The sequence below is a fragment of the Acinonyx jubatus genome, chromosome A1, assembly GCF_027475565.1.
Source record: "Acinonyx jubatus isolate Ajub_Pintada_27869175 chromosome A1, VMU_Ajub_asm_v1.0, whole genome shotgun sequence".
In the NCBI taxonomy this organism is placed as follows: domain Eukaryota; kingdom Metazoa; phylum Chordata; class Mammalia; order Carnivora; family Felidae; genus Acinonyx; species Acinonyx jubatus.
In genome coordinates, this window is record NC_069380.1 from 7,737,480 (window position 1) to 7,758,942 (window position 21,463).

A 21,463-nucleotide genomic window follows, 5' to 3' on the forward strand; every position below is an offset into this window, starting at 1 on the left:
TTGAGAGAGAGAGAGAGCACGAGTGAGCAGGGGAGGGGCGGAGAGGGAGAGGGAGGGAGAGAACCTCAAGCAGGCTTTGAGCTGTCAGCACAGAGCCCGATGCAAGGCTTGATCTTACAGAACCGTGAGATCATGACCTGAGCCCAAATCGATCTGGATGCTTAAGCTGACTGAGCCATCCAGGCGCCCCTATTTAGTCCTTATAAGAAACGACAGATTGGGATTCAAGATAAATAGTTTTTTAAATGCCTGACTAGAGTATCATGAGCCAATTACAATGCATTATCCCAGCTATTCTTAAACATAATTTTTCTTGCTTTGAAGAACGTGGAAATCATGAGGATAAAGTTGTTTTCATTTTCTTTCTTTTATGTTTTACTAGGGAGTAAAACAGTGCTGTTCCTTCCACTGAATGGTTGAAAGTCTTGATAGATTGCCATATTTATACATACATATACCCACAGATACATTACACATACACACTCTCCAATTTAATGTTACTTGTTTTGAATTTCTGTATGTTTTAAAAAACAAGAATTCATATGCTTAACACCATGGTCTAAATATATTTTGTGCAAACCAAAGTGTTTTAAGAAGCAAAATCAAAATCAGAAATGTTTAATACCTGTAAGTGATAACACAAATTGTTTCTAATAACTGAGAAACAAAAAGTTGTGTGGTGCTATAAAAGATAAATATTTTCAAGGGGCGCCTGGGTGGCTCAGTCCGTTTAGCATCCTACTCTCGATCTCGGCTCAAGTCCTGCTCTCAGGGTCATGAGTTCAAGCCCCGTGTCGGGCCCTGGGCTGGGTGTGAAACCTATGCAAGAAATTTTAAAAAAATTTTCTGAGTGTATGAAATCTGGTTCTTTGGTTGTTCTGTAATGCCTATTTTTTATTGATAATGAAACCATTTTCTTTTATAGAATTGTTATGAGTGTTGACACTGTTCCAGAATTCAAAAGTATGTTTTGATACCCGTGGTTTATGGTAAATTCGATTTCTTTTTTGCTCTGAGAGACTTCTGCATATCAGCAAGTTAAAGTTGTCTTTTACGAATTACTCTAGCAGTCCCTACAGAAGTTGACAGCTACCATAGCCTGTTCCCTCTAGAACCACTGCCGCCGCCCAACCGGATACAGAAATCAAGTAATTTTGGATACATCACATCTTGCTACAAAGCTGTAAACAGCAAAGACGATCTGCCGTATTGCCTTCGGAGGATACACGGTACGGAAGATAAGTTAGCCAGTCTTTGAAGCATAGGGTTGAGGCTAAGATTATTGAAATATTCCCGCATGTATTTATTTATTTAATATGTGTATAAGGGATAATAAATAAATTTGTTATTTCATTTGGAAATTAGTAGCTCATAAATGATATATCACATGGCCTTCTCTTCACGATTCTGATGGAATAAAGGAGAGATTTCATTTGCAGTTTAGTGAAAAAAATTTCCTTTTATAGGTTTTCGTCTCGTTAACACAAAGTGCATGGTGTTGGTCGATATGTGGAAAAAAATTCAGCACTCAAATATCGTAACCTTGCGTGAAGTATTTACCACTAAAGCATTTGCAGAGCCTTGTGAGTAATTTGTACTTGTCTTTCTGCTTTTGTGGGCTTCATTACTTGAAGCCAGCTTGCAATAATGAGTGTTTTGTGTTTTATTTTAAGCCCTTGTGTTTGCATATGATTTCCATGCGGGAGGAGAGACTATGATGAGCAGACACTTCAATGACCCTAATGCTGATGCCTATTTCACAAAGAGAAAGTGGGGTAAGAAAGACACGCAAGCAAGATTCATTTTGACAAATGCCTTTGCTCTGTGGAAGAGTGGTTTTCTATTTTAAAGTGCACGTGAATTTGTTTCTGTGATCATAGCGCATTAAAAAAAGAAACGTCTCAAAGAATCGAAGCCAGTCCATAAGCGGCTGGGAAATAGAGTATTGTGTGTATAGGCTGAGTATGGAGGCAGGGTGTGAAAGACTCGTGGAGGTGTCTGAAATGTAAATAACCGAGAATGTGGTGAAAGTGTTTTCCTCTTAAACATTTTGGTTTTTTTCTTTTAAAACTACAAGGCTTTCTGGGGGCGCCAGGGTGGCTCAGTCGGTTGAGCGTCCGACTTTGGCCTCAGGTTGGGATCTTGAGGTTCATGGGTCCGGGCCCCACATCGGGCTCTGTGCTGGCAGCTCAGAGCCTGGAGCCCGCTTCAGATTCTGTGTCTCCCTCTCTCTCTGCCCCTTCCCCGCTCATACTCGCTCTCTCTCTCTCTCTCTCTCTCTCGCTCTCAAAAATAAATAAACATTAAAAAAATAAAATAAAACTACAAAGCTTTCTGGATAAAGGCATTTTGGAAAATAACGCCTATAGCTTCACCACCCAAAGTACAACCACATTTTCTCTTGGTATATTTCTTTCCAGTCTTGGTTTTTTTGTTTTGTTTTGTTTTTTGGTCTCCTGTCACATTGTTTCCTTTTCTTTTTATTTATTTATTTATTTATTTTTTTCAACGTTTATTTATTTTTGGGACAGAGAGAGACAGAGCATGAACGGGGGAGGGGCAGAGAGAGAGGGAGACACAGAATCGGAAACAGGCTCCAGGCTCCGAGCCATCAGCCCAGAGCCTGACGCAGGGCTCGAACTCACGGACCGCGAGATCGTGACCTGGCTGAAGTCGGACGCCCAACTGACTGCGCCACCCAGGCGCCCCTCCTTTTCTTTATATCATTTTTGTAGCATGGCATCTTTCATTTGTTATAAGTATTTTCCCCCTAACTTTTGTATTTTCTGGATATAACTTAATGACTCTCTTATTATAGCCCAGTGTGACTATATATCATTTATGAAGTGATTTCCCTAAACAAATTTTTTTAAAAGGTAGGACTGCATGTTACTTAAGGAATTAATCTTCAAAATAAATTTTCAGGTAACATTTACTTTAATGGGACATTTTCTAATATGTATAGTTCCAGTACTTAAGAGAACCAAAATATTGTAATTATGCTCTAATAAATGTTTATTAGAGGGTAAATTGCTTCAGAGTCAAAGTAGGTAGGTCATCCATTTTGAGATGTTTGTTGATTAACTAGGTATTTGGGTAAGGAAAATGTATGTATCATTTTCTTGTTTGGGGGCAGGGAAAAAGCATTGAAGTCTCTTAAAAAATTTTACTAATTGAAGTACAGTTAAAGCATTGCATTTTTTACTGTAGTTTTTAATCTTTTAAAGATTTTCTTGACTCACATACTGAGAGAAATTAAGGAGGAAGAAAGATGTGAGTCCACAGTATATTCTCTTTTGGATTGTGACTCCTTTAAGGATTTGAATTGTGGACGAAATATTACTTTTGTTTACTTGTAACTTTGCTTTCTGACAGTTGGAAGAAGAAAGCTGTGGTTACATGGCTGTTTGGCATTAAAAATCGGGTCATATGGTGTGGTCATTTTTTTTTCTTTTGCCGTGTCATCTTTAGACACATACATAATTTTGTTGAAGGGGATGTGGTATAACTTTTCCTATAGATGGATATAGCTGTAGTTGTTCAAGTTTATTTTAGTAGTAGCACCTGTGAAATGACTGTTGGCTTTAATTTATAGCTGGGTTTCTCAACCTCAGCCCTGTTGACATCTAGGGCTGGATAATTATTTTTGTGGGGGCTGTCTGTGCATTCCACAATATTTAGCTGTGTCCCTGGCCTCTATCCTTTAGATGCCAGTAGCAGGCCCCTTCTCCAGTAGTGACGCCAAAAATAGCTCCTCCCTACATTGCCAAATGTTTCCAGAGGGGCAAAATGGACCCCTGTTGAGAACCATGAATATTAGCACTCCTTTCCAGTTTTGTTTTTTTTTATCTTTATTTTTGGTGTTAGCCGACTATTTGATACATTTTGAAATGTTTACATTTTCACACGAATCACTCCTTTTTCTGTTATTTAAAGGTATTGTTTGAATGCTAGTAATTTCCCTGGACATAGCATACGTCCTTTAATTTGTAGCAACTTCTACTCCAAGGCAATTCTCTAGTTTCCCTTTATAACTGTTAAAAGATAAATTATAATTTTGGAGAGCTATAGATGGAAGTCTAATATTTTCTTACACTCTTTCACTTAGCACAAACTAAAACATTTTGTATTATAAGAAATATACTAATTTAGAAAATGGAAATAATAATCATACCATCCTATATAAGGGTTGTGATAAGAAGGAGCACCCTGGGTGGCTCGTTCGGTTGAACATCCAACTCTTGACTTTGGCTCAGGTCATGATCCTCATGGTTTGTGAGTTTGAGCCCCGCACTAGGCTCTGTGCTGACAGTGCGGAGCTTCCTTGGGATTCCGTCTCCCTCTCTCTCTCTGCCCCTCCCCTGCTTGCTCTCTGCCTCTCTCTCAAAATAAATAAAAATAAACTTAAAAAAAAAAAAAACGTTTGAAGTGAGGTAACGTGGGTAAAGTAACTCTGCTGCTGTTAACAGTATACAGGTAAAGACAGAATCTGGCTCAGAGCAAGCAAAACACTGTTGGCTGTAAATACTGCTTTTCCTTATTACCACATTTATCAAATAGTTTTATTTAAACTCTTCATAGTCCTCTTTGACGATGTCTTGGCAGTTCTCACTAGCACCACTTTGGACACTGTTTTCCAGATTGTACTATCTTTAATCTGTCTAAATTGGGGGAGAGCAACTTTTCAATTTTGTATTTGTTTTTCCTTGGAAACTTTATCCCAAGCCAGAAATTTTGCTATTTGTTATCTCCACAATTAACCATTTAACTGTGTTGCTTTTATGCCTGATTCACAAAAAATTTGTTTACAACCCTAAGAACACTTGAATTCAATTTATAAGGGGTCATATTCCCTGAAAGAATTAGAAAATCTGGGTTAAATTTATGTGGCTCCTTTTCCACTGATGTGTAAGGAAGGCTTAACAGTGACCCAGAAAATAGTATCAAGAAGCACTGAGGGGCACCTGGCTGGCTTAGTCGGTTGAGCATCTGACTCTTGATTTTGGCTCAGGTCATGATCCCAGGATTGTGGGATCGAGCCCCGCAGTGGCATTGGGCTCTCTGCCGACTTGGAGGTTGCTTAGGATTCTCTCTGTCTCTCTCTGTCTCTCTCTCTCTCTCTCTCTCTCTCTCTCATTACAAAAGAAGAGGAAGCACTTAAACAAGAGTTGGTAGAATCAAAATGATTACTGTCATGGTAGATCAGATTATTTTTGTGTTTCATTATTAGACATAAGTGATCTTCAGGTTTTTACGTTTATATTTTTATGAGTCGGATGTCATCCTAACTAACATGGCTGTAAGAGAGGAGACGAGCAGTTTAAGGAGAATAAGAAAACATTCAGCATCAATGATAGTAGAGGCTTTTATTTTTCTTTCAAGGCACAGAATGAGCAGTTTTCACCTGCCTGAGCAATAACATAGGCCGGGATTATCCACATTTTAAGTAAAATAATATCCATCATTCCTGTTTGTGATCAGAATTTACACTTATTTGGTTCACATTAAATATAAATGCTTTAATTTTCTTTATTGTTCAGTAATTACAAGGTTCACAGAAAACATTTCGGTGAGAGTTGTGCTGCTGCTGCTGACAGCATAAAGGTATAATCTCATGAATAGGGAGTTGGGGGTCTCCTCTTACTAACAGACTGAACTTAAATTTTATGTGTATGTATATATTGACAAGTTGTGCCATGATGCATGGATTTTCTTTGTTAATTTTGGTTCGACTTCTTTAGTCTCTTAGTTGGTTACTTAAAAGGTGTCATTTTTTATTTATTTGCTGTATAGGTCAACATGATGGACCATTACCCAGACAGCATGCCGGATTATTGCCAGAATCTCTTATTTGGGCCTATATTGTCCAACTGAGTTCTGCGTTGCGTACCATTCACACAGCAGGTTTGGCGTGTCGAGTTATGGACCCAACAAAGATTCTGATAACTGGCAAAACAAGGTACCACCATTTTGAGTTTTGGCTTCTTCATTGAGCATCTAACCTGTGACAGTTTAGTAAACAAAGCATGATGATTCGTTTAATTCTACCTTTTCGTATATTCCATCCAGAAGAATTGCTGTGACTTTGAGTCCATTTGTAAGTTAAAAAAAAAAAAAAGCTGAATTCTTAAGAATACAATGCCTGGTCATTAACCAGGAATCATGTAAAAGTTTGGGACGTATACATAGTTAGGGTCAGGGGCTGGATGTAGAAGTGATATCCGTATACCTTTTCTATGTACAACCGTGGTTCTCCGATTGTAGCATGAAACAGAATTGCCTGGAGGGCTCATTAATAAGCACACGTGATGGGGCTCCACTCCCAGAGTTCTCCTTCAGTGAATCTGAAGTGGGGCCTGAGAATTTATATTTCCATCAAGTTCTCATGTGATACTGTTGCTGCTCATTGGGTCCAGTGCTTTGACGACCACTGATAACCAAGTTAAGGAGCACAGCCCTTGACTTCACCAGAGTTTTGTTTCAGTTGCTGTGATTTTGAGACTTCTCTTGGACAGCATAACACAAAGAGCTCAAGGTCTGGTACCTGGTTAGCCAGGTTCATCATACCGAGTCTCCTTAGTTGCTGTCTGTATGATCCTGAGCAAATTCTGTAACTTCTGTGTGTGCAGCAACCATAGAAGACTATTGGTATCTCTACTTTCCACACTTACAAGGTACCTGTGTCGTAAGATTATTGAGAGGATTAAATGACTAATACATGTAAAACTGAATGATCAATACACGTGAATGGTGCCTAATACATCTTCAGTAAACGTTAGAAAGCTAATTAGTTCTCTTTCGTGAATCACTGATAAAGTAGCAGCTTGGTGTGGTGAAAAGACCACTCGCCTGGTAGTCGAAGGTGTGAGTAACAGTCCAGTCCTGGCCTTATCAGTTACTGACTTCTACACCCATAGGCCTATCGCTTGGTATCTGTGAGCCTTAATTTCCTCATCTCTAAAATGGTGGTTGAAAGGGGTTATATGGGCGTAGGATAGGAGGTTAGACTAGATAAGATTCTGAGATCCTTCCTAATATAGGAAATGCTGAACTTTTTTAAAATCTCAGTTTAATAATTTTGTTTAAATTCTCTGGTCTTTAAAGGTTGCGAGTAAATTGTGTTGGAGTTTTTGATGTTTTAACATTTGATAACAGTCAGAATAATAATCCATTGGCATTAATGGCGCAGTACCAGGTGAGTAAGAGTGAACATGGACACTTAACAACGTCAGGCTTTTTTTCTAAAGATTTTGTTTATTTGGGAGTGGGGCTTTTAAGTCTAGATTTCAGTGTATTCTGGGGGTGTCTCTAGGTCAGCTTTGAACATGTATTTCTTAATCACTGCCGTGTGTAGTGCAGAGTCCTTATCAGTTGGAATGCAGAGAGTTAACGACAGTGTCAGAGACTAAGCGTTCAGAGGAATATATGTTTATGTGGTCGGGAAAGTCCTCAACATAGATAAAAACAGTAATTGGCGAATAGATCATATTCAGTGACATTTTACTTTTTTTCCCACTTGTTTCATGTGTTAAAATCACAGCTGTTATTTTTACTCTTAGATACTGTCCCACCACCAATCCACACATTTTGGAAATATTGTCAAAGGAATATTGTTGTATCGACATGTTCTAAATAATTTTTCTTTTGCGTACTCCCTTCTTTTACACGATCAGAATCTGGTTCTAGTCTAGTCATAATACTAGCATAGGTTTAGGCCCCTCTGTGTTCTTCGTCTTAGCTGTTCGTTTCATACTTCTTGATAAATACAAGGTGTGAGAGAATAAGAGCCTATCTCTGCAAGGAACGTTAAGTGTAGTTGCTTTTGCCTTAATTGCTCTGTGCAGGTGATGTGTACATAAAGTAAATACTTCAGGTCATTTCGTCTGTATTGCAATACTTCCCACCTTTTTGGAGGATATGCAGCTGCCACTTTAAGACCGTATTATTCATTCTTTTTGTGTTAAGAAATTTTTGGTGTTTCTCAACATTTACTCACCTTTAGAGGTCTGATATAAGGCAGCATCTCTTAATTATGTGGAAAGTCCAGGAGAAAAACACTTTACCTTTTCTTTACCCTTCTTGTTGCAACTTCTTTAGTTTAAATCTTTGAGAGATTTTAGTTCGCTGAATTATAAGCCAAAGTTTCTGAACAAAAAGGAAGAGACAGAATGAGAAGTAGAGTCTAAGTGATGCCTAGTGATCCAGTTCATGCGTTAACCTCTTGCCGCTGGCCCGGGGACAGTGTAGTCCCCGAGAGGTAGAGCCACACTCATCACGTTGAGCTGTGTGGGTTGGAAGCGGAGGTGACCCATCTCCCCCCCCTCCCCCCAGCTAAACTGGGCGGCAGCCAAGCTGTCCTGGTTGGTAGCGCCATCTAGTGGGCGGCGCACAGAAGAATCTGACTGCTTTTTTCTGCCAGCAGCAGCTTTCTTCTGCCTCAGGGGGTTTGCTCTGTTCCTCTTTCTTTTCTAGGTGGTTCTTAGCTACTTTCCTTCTTCTGTCTTCCACCTAGTGCCTGACTGGCTCTGAACAATTTTCTTCTTGATCTCTGTGCTTCTAAGAGAGACTAAGTATTGGCTGTTAAAATATACATCCAGGAAAATTTTGGAGGAGAAATCAGACACTGTTTGGAACTAGTCATCTAACTCTGTTGCAAGAATCTGGAAACCCCACGTCGACATTAAAAGACGAAACACCTTGCCATTTTGTTTTTTTACACGTTCAGCACTACACTATGTCATTCTTGTCTCTTCTGAATAGAGTTCCTTTTTTTAAAAAAAAATTTCTAGTATAAGGCTGGTTTGATTTTGGTTTTCTGTGAGTACTGTCGCAGTATCATTTCCCATTTTTTCTTTGTAGAGGTACATCGTTTCAGTTACATTAGTGATAGGTAGCCACCTTGAAACACTCTTTTGCAGGAAAAGTAATCCCAGAGTTCCAAACAAACAGCTCTTCAGTAAGCACTTGGGGCAGTTGATTGGTCAATTAGGAGCTGCCTCCTGCTTTCAGCCAGCTGTCACCTTCCCTTTATTTTCCAGCACTAAAAGGGTATCTCAGGTTTCCTTCTTTTTCTTTCTTTTCCTTAATTTTGGGGGGTGGGTTATGTATGTGGGGAAGATTTTTCACACAGCTTATATAGCAAGGTAAAGGAGAGAATTAAAGATAGTCCCAAGTGGGGGATTGTGATTTTACGGAGAAGAGGGTACGTGAGAAAGGAGTGCATTGTTTCTTGTAGTCTCTTTTTCATAGTCTGTTTCAGACACGTGAATAGAGACTGACTTTCAGTAAAGTGGACATAAGTAGAGCCATAGATAGAATCAGAAAAATCAAGAAATCAAGAATCAGGAAGAAACTGAAAATGAGTGGGGGGAAAACCTCCAGAATTCAACAAATGGGGGGAAAAACCAGATGGAGGTAAGAAGCAAAATAACAAACGGAAAACTATTTAGCTGGCAAATAAGGAAAGGAGAGTTATTGGGCTTTTATGATGTTGAACTCTCTTAATTTTAAGCAGGACGTCATTAACCTCTTACTTAAAAACAAATCCGTTCTAATTTAATCTGGATCATGTGACCTGTAGACTTTATTTCTAAACGTGCGTATTCCACCTTGAGTCAGCTTTAGAAAGCGGTGGGACGCACTCAAAAATCAGATGTTCTTATTTTAAAAACCCATCCAGTCCTTCGGCTGTCTTGGACTTTTGTTTTCCTGGCTCATACTAGGGAATACCGGAATGTTCTAGGTGGGAGGTTTAGTTACAGCATCAATCGAGGGTGGGGCTAAACTGAAAATTCTGTTGTTTTAAGGGTTTGGGAGGCTGTGTGTTGGTACATGCTGCTCAGACACTTGATAAATAATAGCAACTTTCAGTTTGCTTTGCTGAGGATATGGGATTGAAACACTTAGAGAAATTTACAGTTCGCATTTACATGTACCAATTTGTCTTGACCAAGATTTTTATGGTTTCATTACTATAACTTGGAATGTTTTACTCGATCCTGAGAATGACGGAGGGGAATCCTTCTTGAGTTCATTCATGGCAGTGCCCCTCCGAGAACAGAAATGATCGAACAGTAATAGTGCTCCCTCCCGTGCCACCCTACCTCCTCCCTTTCTGGGCTCCTAAGTCTGTACCACAAGTGAAGTTTAAAAAAGTTTCTTTGACATGAATCCTTGGCATCTCTTACCACAATAGAATCAAAGCAGTTTTTCTAATCCGTTTTTCCACTGATTATAATAGGGTCTCCTGTTCAGAGCGTCAAATTCACAAATGCTAGTACTGAATGAATTTTTGAATTTGAACTTTTTAATGTTAGTAATGGAGTTTGGCTTCTTTATACTTTCTTATTTGGGTAAAATGTTGAGGATAGCTGTAGAGTGCTAAAGTTTCATTAGTGACTGTCTTGAAATATTTGCCTGTTTTGCAACTATACTATGTATAAACATTCCACAAAACCAGTGGTTCTCCATCCTGACTTCATTATCAGAACTGTTGTGGAAGCTTTGAAAAACACTAATACCTAGATCTGAACCCAGACTAATAATACCAGAATTGGAGTGAAGGGATAGCTACAGGGTTACTTCTTCTGTTTGATGTTTTTGAGCTCCTCAGGTGATTTTAATGTATAGCTAGCTTTGAAAACTCCTTTTACGAGACCAGTATTCAGTAAATGTATCCAATATTTGAGATCAGGTCTCAGATTTTGAAGATTTACAGAAGTTTTCTGTCACAATTACTTCAAATGATTTTATTTAACTCGGAGCTATTCCATTCTCCTAGGCATAAAATTATTAATAGTTACCTGCCAAGAAGGGCCACTTGGGATAACCATTCTGTTTCCTGGAGTTAGACAGGTAATAGAGAGCTTACCTCAATGTAGCCAGCTATCTTTGAAAATCCTTTTAGAGCAAAAGCCTCCCAGTGGTAAATCATAAAAAAATAGATAGGTAAACAGAGAAAGGAAAAGAAGAAAGAGAGAGAGGAAGAAAGAAAGAAAGAAAAGAAAAGAAAGAAAAAGAAACCAGGTGGTTACAGAGCTCAAAGATCTGTTATAATGTGAGTAAAAATGGGCTATTTGGAAATAAGGGCAGATGGGATGTCACTGGGGTTGGCAGCATTTTCGATGTTCTAAAGAACATACCTTGAAATCAGGTAATAGTTATGTTACATTCTGAATAATGGAATAACTTTTCTTCAAATAATTCTTCAAACTCCCACTGTATTTGGGGCATGATGGAAAGCGAGAGAGGGGCATATTAATAGATTGTAATGATCGTAGTCAGGTGAATATGTGGTAACCAGCCTTAATAATAAGAATGTCAGCTCTATCTAAATAAATTTTTTCTTAAAAATTTTGAAGCAACAATTCTGTAGCTGGCATATGAATTGCTTAGAGTATAGCCCTAACTACATTCATCAGAATTACCTGGGTGCTTTAAGAATGTTGGGCCTGCTCCCCCAGACTTACCGAATGAGACTCTCTGGTGGAGAGGCCCGGGAAGCCCCTTCAAGCTCCCGGGTGACTCTGAGCACCAATATTGGAGAGCCCTGTGCTGAGTTTTGCAGCTTCTTTGTAAAGGTACTTTTTCCATGCAGGCAGTAGTGTCACTGTGTTAAATTTCTACGTATAAAATAAAAATTAAAAGTTATATTTATTCTTTCATGTCAGCAAGCAGATCTGATATCATTAGGAAAAGTTGTGTTGGCTTTGGCTTGCAACTCTTTGGCAGGAATTCAGCGAGAGAATTTACAGAAAGCCATGGAACTGGTGACAATCAACTACTCCTCTGACCTGAAGAATCTGATTCTGTAAGTTGTAATATACAATTAAACATATATGATGATCGTAGGAGATAAGACAGCTTTTTTTCCACACAGGCCTTCTAATAGAGCTTCTATTTATTATTTTAGTTCCTACTGTTCAAAATCAGGCAAAACACATGTAAACAACTTTTAATTTCTTTATTTTTATTGTTAAGTGTTTATTTCCTTGAATAAATTCATGAACCAATGTGTTTAGTTACTGATGTTTTAAATGTACCCACTGAGGTTGCATTGGTATTCACTAGCTACATATGACTTAGTTTAATTAAAATACAATAAAGTTAAAGAAATCAATCTTGCACCGGCCACATTTCAAGAGCTCAAAAGCTTCATGTGGCTTCTGGCTAATATATCCCATCATTTCAGAAAATTCTGTCAGACAGTGCTGCTCTAGAGAGTGGTTGTTCTCTTTGTGCGAGCTGTCACAGATAAACCTCAGATGCAATCCAGTTACAGATTCTGTGGCCAAAACAGCCATTACAGAAAGCATGGATGTAAGGGTCCCAGGCTTCTACTCCAGGATCTCTAGACGCCCAAGAAGTCCTTGAAATGCATTTGACTTAGGAGAGCCCCACTGTGGACTCCTGTCACCGCAGGGGGACTTCTCCCTGTCTCAGACGCATCTAACATCGGGGAATTCCAGAGGGTGGACCGCCATAGTTCTTACTGTCATTAGAAGTGATTGCAGAGAACAGATGCTACGGCATCCCTCGCAATTTTTTCTGTTATGTTCTAGAAGCAGCTGGAGCATATGGGTCCTTTTCAGTGCCTTAGTTTTCAGCTGTTCCTTCGGATTTTGCTGTGTAGTCTTGGAGGATTCAGTTTCTTTTTGGACTAGCTCCGGATATGAAATTGAGGGCTAGAGGATGGGGCTGCCCACTTGTACTTTGTTACGCTGGCATAAGTGTCGTGCTTGTGACCGAGCACCGGAAGCCAGTGATTGCCTGCTTCCGGGGAATACTCACGTGATTTCTCTTTCAAGTGAAGATATTTGTTTCACGTATTTTCACAGCAGCAATTCCTAGCCTTCATTTGCAACATCTCAAAGTAGTAATCTCCAAACTTCCTTTTTAAAAAGTTGAGAGTAAAGGATATAAATGTTACAAACTAGCCAGCCATACGTTAATAATTGCCAAAACTGGGCAAAGGGTACATGGACATTTGTTATACTGTTCTCTCTACTTTTATGAATGTTTGAAATTTTCCTTAATCAAAAGTAAATTAAAAAGCCATACTTGCATACTAAGTAACAACTTTATAGAGCGGTAAACCATGTATCAGGCACTTTCTAACTGATACAAATGAATTTTCCCAATAACCCTATAAGTTAGCTCCATTTTAGAGATGACAGAACCGAGGCTTAGAGAGGTAAAGTAACTTGCCAAAGTCACAAAGCTTGTAATAACTTTAAGTAGTTAAGATGTAAATATGTCAGTAGTTACAGATAAATAGCTAAGGCATAGATTATCAACAGGAGGATTTTATTTAACAAAAGAATGCCTATCCTGTGCCAGACCCTGAAGATACCTTGAACAAGATGAACAAAACCCCCCAACTTCTGGAGCTTCCACCCTAATGGGGAGGAGGTAACAAACATGGAAACATGTAAGATGTTGGCAGGTAGCGCTAAGTCCCCTGAAGAAAATGGGATAGAATTTTAAGCAGAGAGTGCGAGAGCAGGAGGCTCCCGTCCCAAGGATGGTTAGGAAACGGCTCACCTGTCAGAATAGGCAGTAATAGGTCATGATCATCTTTGTATTCTAGCAGGTCGCTTTTTGAAACGGATTTTTTTGGTTTTTTGGGGGTTTTTTTTGGCCTCAGTTATAATGGTAGGAGAAATTGGCCTCTTCTGATATATGTTAGTGCGTGACAGTTTTTCAGAAATAAATAGATGATGACAACTGGTAAATGACATTGTAGAGCAGAGGACACCTTTCTAAAAAGTTGGAACCTTGTTTGAGCCCAGTGTGAGGCTCAAACCCACAAGATGTGGGATCATGACCTGAGCCGAAGTCGGACGCTCAACCGACTGAGCCCCCCAGGCGCCCCGACACAAATTATTTTGAAGAGCAAATGGAAAAATCTCTTCACCTACAGCCGCCCCCTATTTCACCCCTCCAAAAAAGCTTGTAACAGCCTTTTCGTGTCCCACTATTGTAAGGAAGGGTTTGAGAATGCAAATGGTGAAGTGTAACCCTACTCAACTTCCCTTTTTCATTTTCATAATAGCAAAGCTGTAGAGAAAGAGACATGTTTACAGTTTCTTCCATTGGCTCTTAAAATTTCCCAGAGAAATCATCAACGCTTAAAAGTGAGGTTGACTTGATGAAAAAAATCTTTTCAAATTGTATACACTTCTGTGACGGCAGCAGCGATAGCTATGTGCTTGTGTGTCGTGTTTGTTTTTTTAAATTGCACAATTTGAGGGGCGCCTGGGTGGCTCAGTCGGTTGAGTATCCGACTCCGGCTCAGGTCATGATCTCGCCACGGCTTGTGAGTGAGTTCAAGCCCCGTGTCGGGCTCTGTGCTGGCAGCCTGGAGCCTGCTTCCGGTTCTGTGTCCTTTTCTCACTTTGCCCCTCCCCTGCTCATGCGCGCGCGCGCGCGCTCTCTCTCTCAAGAATAAATAAAACATTTTTTAAAAATTAAAAAAAAATTAAATTGCACATTTGGCATTCAGGTGATTCTTTATTTTCGCTAGGTATTTGTTGACTGACCAAAACAGGATGCGAAGTGTAAATGACATCATGCCCATGATTGGTGCTCGATTTTATACTCAGTTGGATGCTGCTCAAATGAGAAATGATGTCATAGAGGAAGACCTTGCAAAGGTAAAGAGTTAAAAAAAGATATATACAATGACATCTGTATGTGCAAAGAGTTAGAAAACAGTAATTTTTGTGCCGAATTGGCTAGGACTGTTTACAGATATTTTTTAACTTAAAAAAAATTTTTTTTTAATTTCTTATGTCCTCTGGGCATTTGTGTTCTGCTTTTTGTTTGTGGCTTTGCTCCAGTTAATTGACAGAATCTTGATTTTTTTTTTTTTTCCCATGTAACTTTAACCATTCTTAAAAATGGCCAGCTGCATGATCATCTTGAGTATTAATATCGAATGAAATGGACATGTTACATTCAAAATGATTACCAAAAGGTGGGGATATTAGGATTTACGGTTTAAAGGTAATATTGGTGTAGGATACCAGGTTCATAAAATTTGGCTGGAATATTAACATTCTCTCTCTTTTTAAAATGTCTTCTAGGAGGTTCAAAATGGAAGACTGTTTAGGCTTCTAGCAAAATTGGGAACAATCAATGAGAGGCCGGAGTAAGGATTTACAGTATTTTACAATATGATTTCAATCAAATGCACTAACAAGAATGAGTATACCTGATTCTTACTGGTTTTATTTGGAAAGAGAAAAATTCTCATGTGAAGTGACCTTAAGCCTGTTGGTAGCCATTAGGATGCTGTTTTTTAACTACAGCCTAGATGTGGTTGTTCTTAGGGATTCCCCACACACATACCCATACAGAAAACAGACTGTTAGAAAGCTCCATTGTGGTTTGTGCATGAGGGAACATTTTATGACTGTCAGTACTGCCTCTACCCTGTCTCCTTTTTGAAGCTTGCTCAGTTCAGTTTACCTTAGTCAGATTAGAGATTTCAGACATGTCTAATTGTTGCATGCCCCTTATCTTCTATTTAAGAACATCACATAAACAATACATACAGCTGTCATATCGGTGACACTGGAAAGGCCTTGCCACCCTTCATTATTTGTCATTTAGTTCTGCCTCATTTGTAAGTTCAAGTTTATCGTACATTCAAGAAAGAAGGAGAGTTGACGTCTGTACTAAATAGTAACTGTCAAAGACAGGTTGAACAGTATTATAGCTACTTTCACTGTAGTATAAGTTCTGTTTCAGGAATGTTAACCTCTGTTGATAGAGATAGGTGACACATAAATACCGCTTGAGGGATTTTGTTTTTGACGACAAAATTCATATTCACTTACCTTTCTTCACAGTTACAAAACTCAATTTGTATTTTCCCTGATAATGTTTCTAAATGAAGAGAAGATGACAACAACAACAACAAAAAACCCCCCAAAAACCCTTCAAGTTGTTTCTTCTGGCATTTTTCTCTTTATTTAAAAATAATATGCTTATGATACTATTGCTTGATTTTTTTTTTTTTTTTTTTAAGTATTTAACTCAGCTAATGACTTTGTCCTGTGTAGGATGAGGCTTTATCTTTCATACCCCCTTTCCTTAACCAAACATACTCACTCACTCACTCACTCACTCACTCACTCACATTCTACCATTGAACCCATAAGTTTTGAGTTAAAAGTGTTGACATTAGTATAACGGGGTAAATACTGTTCATAGCTGCACCACAGAGTAAACCATGACTATATTTCCTTTCTTTTGTATTTTGTTTTTTGATTTTTGTTTTCCTCGGGTTAATAATTGCCTTATTATAGAACTCTAATAAGTAAATGAAAAAATATTGACCACCACTTTATTCCAGACTTTTTGCCAGAGTTACGAAACACCTTCCCATATGGTCAAAAATAGGTAACCTATCAGTTCCTTTTTTTTTCTCCCCCTTAGAGAAATTGCCCCCGGAGCCTCTGTCCTTCTGTTCCTATCTGGGCTGGTTGAGCTCTAAGCCTGCTCACACTCACACTTTAGAACTGGAGCTTCCCTTCACTATTATCCTGGGAATTCTCATTGTCTCTCCCTTTGTGTTGGATACCCTGTGTCTTGCTTTTTTCCTTGATTTATTCTTTTGATTTATTGGAGCACATCCTCCTGTAGCTTCCTGAGAAAGGTGAGTTTTTTGAGTCTTTGTAAGTCTGAAAATATCTTTATTCTACTTTTACACTTATTGACAGTATAACTGGGTATAAAATTCTAGACTGTCCTTGGAAAATTCTTTTTATTAATTTTGAATAGGTTAATATGAACCCGTTTTTTAAAACGTAGAAAAGGGTTTGCAGTGGGAAAAACATCTCTCATACTTGTTACATCCCCAGTCTCTCCCTTTTCTCCCACTAATCTTTATTTTATATTCTTCCTGAGTTACAATGATACATTCTTAATTCCTTTCATCCCCTCCTCACTTTTTAATATATACAAATTGTAAACCATGCAGTGTTCTGTATGTTCCTTTTTCCTTATTAACTATATTTTGGAAATCTTTTTGTTTAGGTATGTTTAGTGTATACCAAACACTATTCTCAATAGTTTACAAATATGTCCCAACTCAATCCTCGTAACTACCTTGTGATACAGGTACTGTTAGCCTTCTCGATTAACAGAGATGTGTGGGCATAGAGAGGTGAAATACCTTTTCCAGGGTCACATAATAAGTGAGCATCTGAGCCAGAATTCAAATCCAGACAGTATGGTTCCAGAGTCCATGCTCTGAACCACTATGCTGTGCCTCCATAATTTATAGCCATGTAATAGTCCATTCTGTGGACGTGCTGTAATTTATTGCTCTAGTTCCTGATCAGTAGGCATTTGAGTTGTTTTTACTGTTTTGCTGGTATAATCAGTGCTGCAGGGACTGACTTATGCATACTTAATTGTACGTGTGCATAAAGATAGACCCAGTTGTGGTTGTTAGGTCTGTGGATATGTGACCGTAAACCCTTGCAGAGAGCCTTTTACCAACAGTACTTCTTCAAGCTTGTGGATTTTTGTCTACCTGATGGATGCGAAATTGAATCTCAGTGCGGTTTTATTTTGCATTTACTCTTAATGAGCATGTTGCTTGTCATTTTTATGTTTTTGATCTGTTTCTGTTGCCTTTTTTTTCTTTGTTCGTATTGTTGGCTCATTTTTATTTCCAGTTGAATTGTCTGTCGATTTATAGGAGCTGGAGAGATTTGTCCTTTTTGATCATTTTCTTTTTAATTTGTCATTTCTCTTTTGACCGCTCAGTTTTTTTTTTTTTCCATGCAGACATTTGTATACATGGTGTAATTGATCAAACTTCTTTTATCCTTTTGGGTTTTGAATCATAGTTAGAAAGGCCTTTTCTACGGGAATTTTCTCATTGTTTCTTCTAGTGTACTTTTACGGTTTTATTTTCTTCCCATGTTAAATTTTTATGTATTTGGAATATTTATAGGATATAAGGTATGTATTCAGCTCCCCCACCCTTCCCTCTCAGAAGACTCTCCAGTGGCCCAAAAGCTATTTATTGAATAGTCTAGCTTTTCCCCACTGGTTTAAGACAGTACTTCTTTCACATTAATGTTTGAATGACTGTCATTTCTTTTTAATGTTTGCTTATTTATTGAGAGAGAGTGAGTAAGCAAGTGAGCAGGGGAGGGGCAGAGAGAGAGAGAGAGAGGGAGGGAGGGAAGGAAGGAGAGAGAGAGAATCCCAAGCATGGTTGCTTAACTGACTGAGCTAACCAGGCACCCCTTCATGACTAACTTTTTTTTTTTTTGGATGACATTTTAAAATCTGGTAGTGTTCATTCTTTTTCAGCTTCATTTCATTGTTTTTTATTGTTTCCTTAAACTGTTTAATTTTCTGTATAAATTCTAGAATCAGCTTTTTTAGTTAAAAAAAAATCTATAAACCTGGTGGTATTTTTATTTTATAAGATGACATGTTTATTATTAAACTTAAGGAGCATATGTGTTTGTAGATGTTGAGTTTCGTAACCACGACAATGGTATATATCGTTGAATTCATTCACACCTACTTTACTGTCTGTCCTTCAGTGCTTAAGTTGTTCTTACGTTGTTGTGGCACACTAAGTTTACTAGGTATTTTTTCTCTTGTTGCTGTTGTAAATGGGAATCCCCTCCCTTCCCCCCACCCCTGCCATTCTTTCTTCTTAGATTGCCTATTATCGGTACACGTGAAATTTATCAATTTCTGTAAAATTTGTGCCCAGATACCTTAGTGTTTGGATAGTTTTTCACTAGATTTCTTGGGTTTCCCCGATACAGAGTCATATCTTCAAATAATTGTAGTTACATTTCCTACTTTCTAATTTCGATAGTTTCAGTTGCTTTGGAGTGATTGTGTTAGCTAGTATCTCTAGTACATAGTTAAGTATTAGTAGTGATAATTTCTGTCAGAATTTGAAGCTTTGCTCCACTGTCTTTTAACTTCCAGATTCAAATCTATTTTCTTTTCAAACCCTTCCCCTTCCTCTGTGCTTTTGGGATCTTCTCTTTATTGATGTTCAGAAATGCACAGTGAAATGCCTTGGTGTAGGGTTTTTTATTCATTCTGATGAATCAGCAGGGTGGGCAGGCCCTTTTAATCTTGGAAACGGTAGGTCCTTCAGCTCTGAGAAGTTGTCTTCATTGTTTCTTTGATAGCTTCTCTCTTTGGAATTCCTGTTACTCAGATATTAGACCATCGTCATTAATTTTCTAATATTCTCTTCTGTTTTCTGTACTGTATTTTTTTGTTCTACTTTTGAGGTAATTATCTCAACTTACTTTGTCTAAAAATAAAGGTTTTTTTCCCAATCCTTCGAATTTTTAAGCTTCTGCTGTCATAATTTTAATTCTCAAGAACTTTCTGTTTTCTAAATGCTTTTCTTTAATGTTCAGTCATTTTTGAGAGAGAGAGAGGGGGGGGGAGGGAGAGAGCGAACGAGCATGATCGGGGGAGGGGCAGAGACAGAGAGTGGAGTACAAAGGATCAGAAGCCGGCTCTGTGTTGGCAGCTGTGAGCCTGATGCGGGGCTCAAACTTACGAGCCATGAGATCCTGACCTGAGCTGAAGTTGGACGGACGCTCAGCCGGCTGAGCCACCCAGGCGCCCCTCTCTAAATGTTTCTGTCTTACAGCATCTAATTCTTGTTTGTGCAAGAGTCTCAATTACAGATTTTGGTTAGGTTTTTTTTGTTGTTGTTGTTGTTCTAAGTTTTGTTCTGTTCCCTGCAGTGTCTCATAGGAAATGAGTTTCTTCTGTTTCATTCTCCAGTGGATTTCTGATCCTGGCTATGTGTTCATGTTGAAAGTAATCTTTTGGGGGGTACTTGGCTGGCTCAGTGAGAAGCGTGTGCGACTCTTGATCTTGGGGTCGTCAGTTCAAGCCCTGCGTTGGGTGTGGAAATTACTAAAAAGCTAAGTAAATAAAATTTTAAAGAAATTTAAAGAATTTCATCTAAAAAGCTACTGATAAGTTCCTGGTGGTGTCAGAGATTGTAGAATGTGTGGTAAAGCAGTGTGATGCTGTGATGTATAATTTTTGTTTGTTTTTGGTATACTCTTAAGTGTCAGAATTTCCCTTGGGCAAGTTAGCATCCGGAAAATAACCTTCCAACGTTCTGTCTGTAGTATAAATTTGTGGTCAAGCTTTGGATGGCCAAGTAGCCACGAGGGGTTGACTGAATGGTCTTACCTGCCATCGCTTGCTCTTCTTGGCACCCTGGGGCGGGAGCGTCTTTGTTCACCCTGTCTGGAGAGATTTCTGGTACCTTTTCTGGAAAATTTCTGCAGAGCAGAAATGGAGGCAGGGATGGGAGAGAGGTTATCTACATGTTATTTACAGAATTTTCCGTCAATTCTGCTGTCTCCACCTTGAGCCCATACTGCGCTTTCAGTAGTACCTAATGATTTCCCTGCCTGGCCTCACGGCGATGGCCCCCTTCTGTGGCTTCCCCTTCTTGTGCCTTCTGTAGCATTAGCGGTCAGTTTCTTCAAGTCAGCTCATCATACCACTTACCAGCCTGTTTTTCATCTTTCCAATTTTTCTTCTTTTGTTGCTTCTGATCACTTTGTCCTTGTGTGTTTATTATATCCTTTATTAGACATTCATTGCCAATTTGGTGGGGTTTTGAGAGGAAACAGAGATAAATGGATGTGTTTAATTAGCGTTTTAATGGACAGTCCCTGGAGTGATCTTTGCAAAACTCTTAGGATTGTGTTTAAACCCAAATGGTGGGCTTTCCATCTGTTTTTAAGTTTATTTATTAACTTTGAGAGAGAGAGAGAGAAAGAGTGTGTGGGAAGGAGGAGCAGAGAGAGAGAGAATCCCAAGCAGGCTCTGCATTGTCGGTGCGCAGCCCTGCACACTGTGAGATCGTGATCTGAGCCAAAACCAAGGATGCTTCACTGACTTAGCCACCCGGGTGCCCCTCCATCTCGTTCTTAGAAAACACCTAGTTTTTTAACCAAGACTGCATAGCCTGATCTCTCTCTTCTTATCTTTGCTTCAGATATGTCTTTTTTTTTCTTTTAATTTTCTTCTCCCCTGTCTTGCCTTCTGTCCCTCTTTGCCCTGGTCTTTTCTCTTCCCCCCTCCTTGCTCTTACTCTCTGTCCCTCTCTTGGCCTCTCTCTTTTCCTCCCCTCAGCCCCTTGCACCCACACCGACCTTTGTTAAGTTTCTGAAGTGTGGCATGCTCTGTCCTTGCAAATACTGATGCCTCTGACTAGGGTGTCCTTCCTCTGGGAGGAACATCCACTGCTTCCTCTGGAGAGCCGCTTTTGTCCTCCTAGGTGAATTCACGTTCCATACCGTTTCCCTTTTTCTTAATGGCATTATCAAAATATGCACTTAAAACATGTTTTGGGGGCGCCTGGGTGGCTCGGTCGGTTAAGCGTCCGACTTCGGCTCAGGTCATGATCTCACGGTCCGTGAGTTCG

The 21,463-nt window shown here is 39.0% G+C and overlaps 1 protein-coding gene across 5 annotated transcripts in view; it reads left to right on the top strand.

Annotated features, from left to right (window-relative positions):
• The window catches only part of PAN3 (poly(A) specific ribonuclease subunit PAN3), a 129,952-nt gene that overhangs the window by 101,917 nt on the left and 6,572 nt on the right, over window positions 1-21,463 (top strand). For 4 of the 5 annotated variants that reach the window (XM_027064610.2, XM_027064613.2, XM_027064612.2 and 1 more), the window contains 8 exons: window positions 1,068-1,229; window positions 1,467-1,583; window positions 1,674-1,775; window positions 5,794-5,959; window positions 7,105-7,195; window positions 11,670-11,809; window positions 14,525-14,654; window positions 15,087-15,151. In XM_027064610.2, coding sequence (XP_026920411.1) covers window positions 1,068-1,229; window positions 1,467-1,583; window positions 1,674-1,775; window positions 5,794-5,959; window positions 7,105-7,195; window positions 11,670-11,809; window positions 14,525-14,654; window positions 15,087-15,151 — 973 coding nt within the window. The remainder of the gene's footprint in view (window positions 1-1,067; window positions 1,230-1,466; window positions 1,584-1,673; window positions 1,776-5,793; window positions 5,960-7,104; window positions 7,196-11,669; window positions 11,810-14,524; window positions 14,655-15,086; window positions 15,152-21,463) is intronic. The other variant, XM_027064611.2, reaches the window with a different exon arrangement.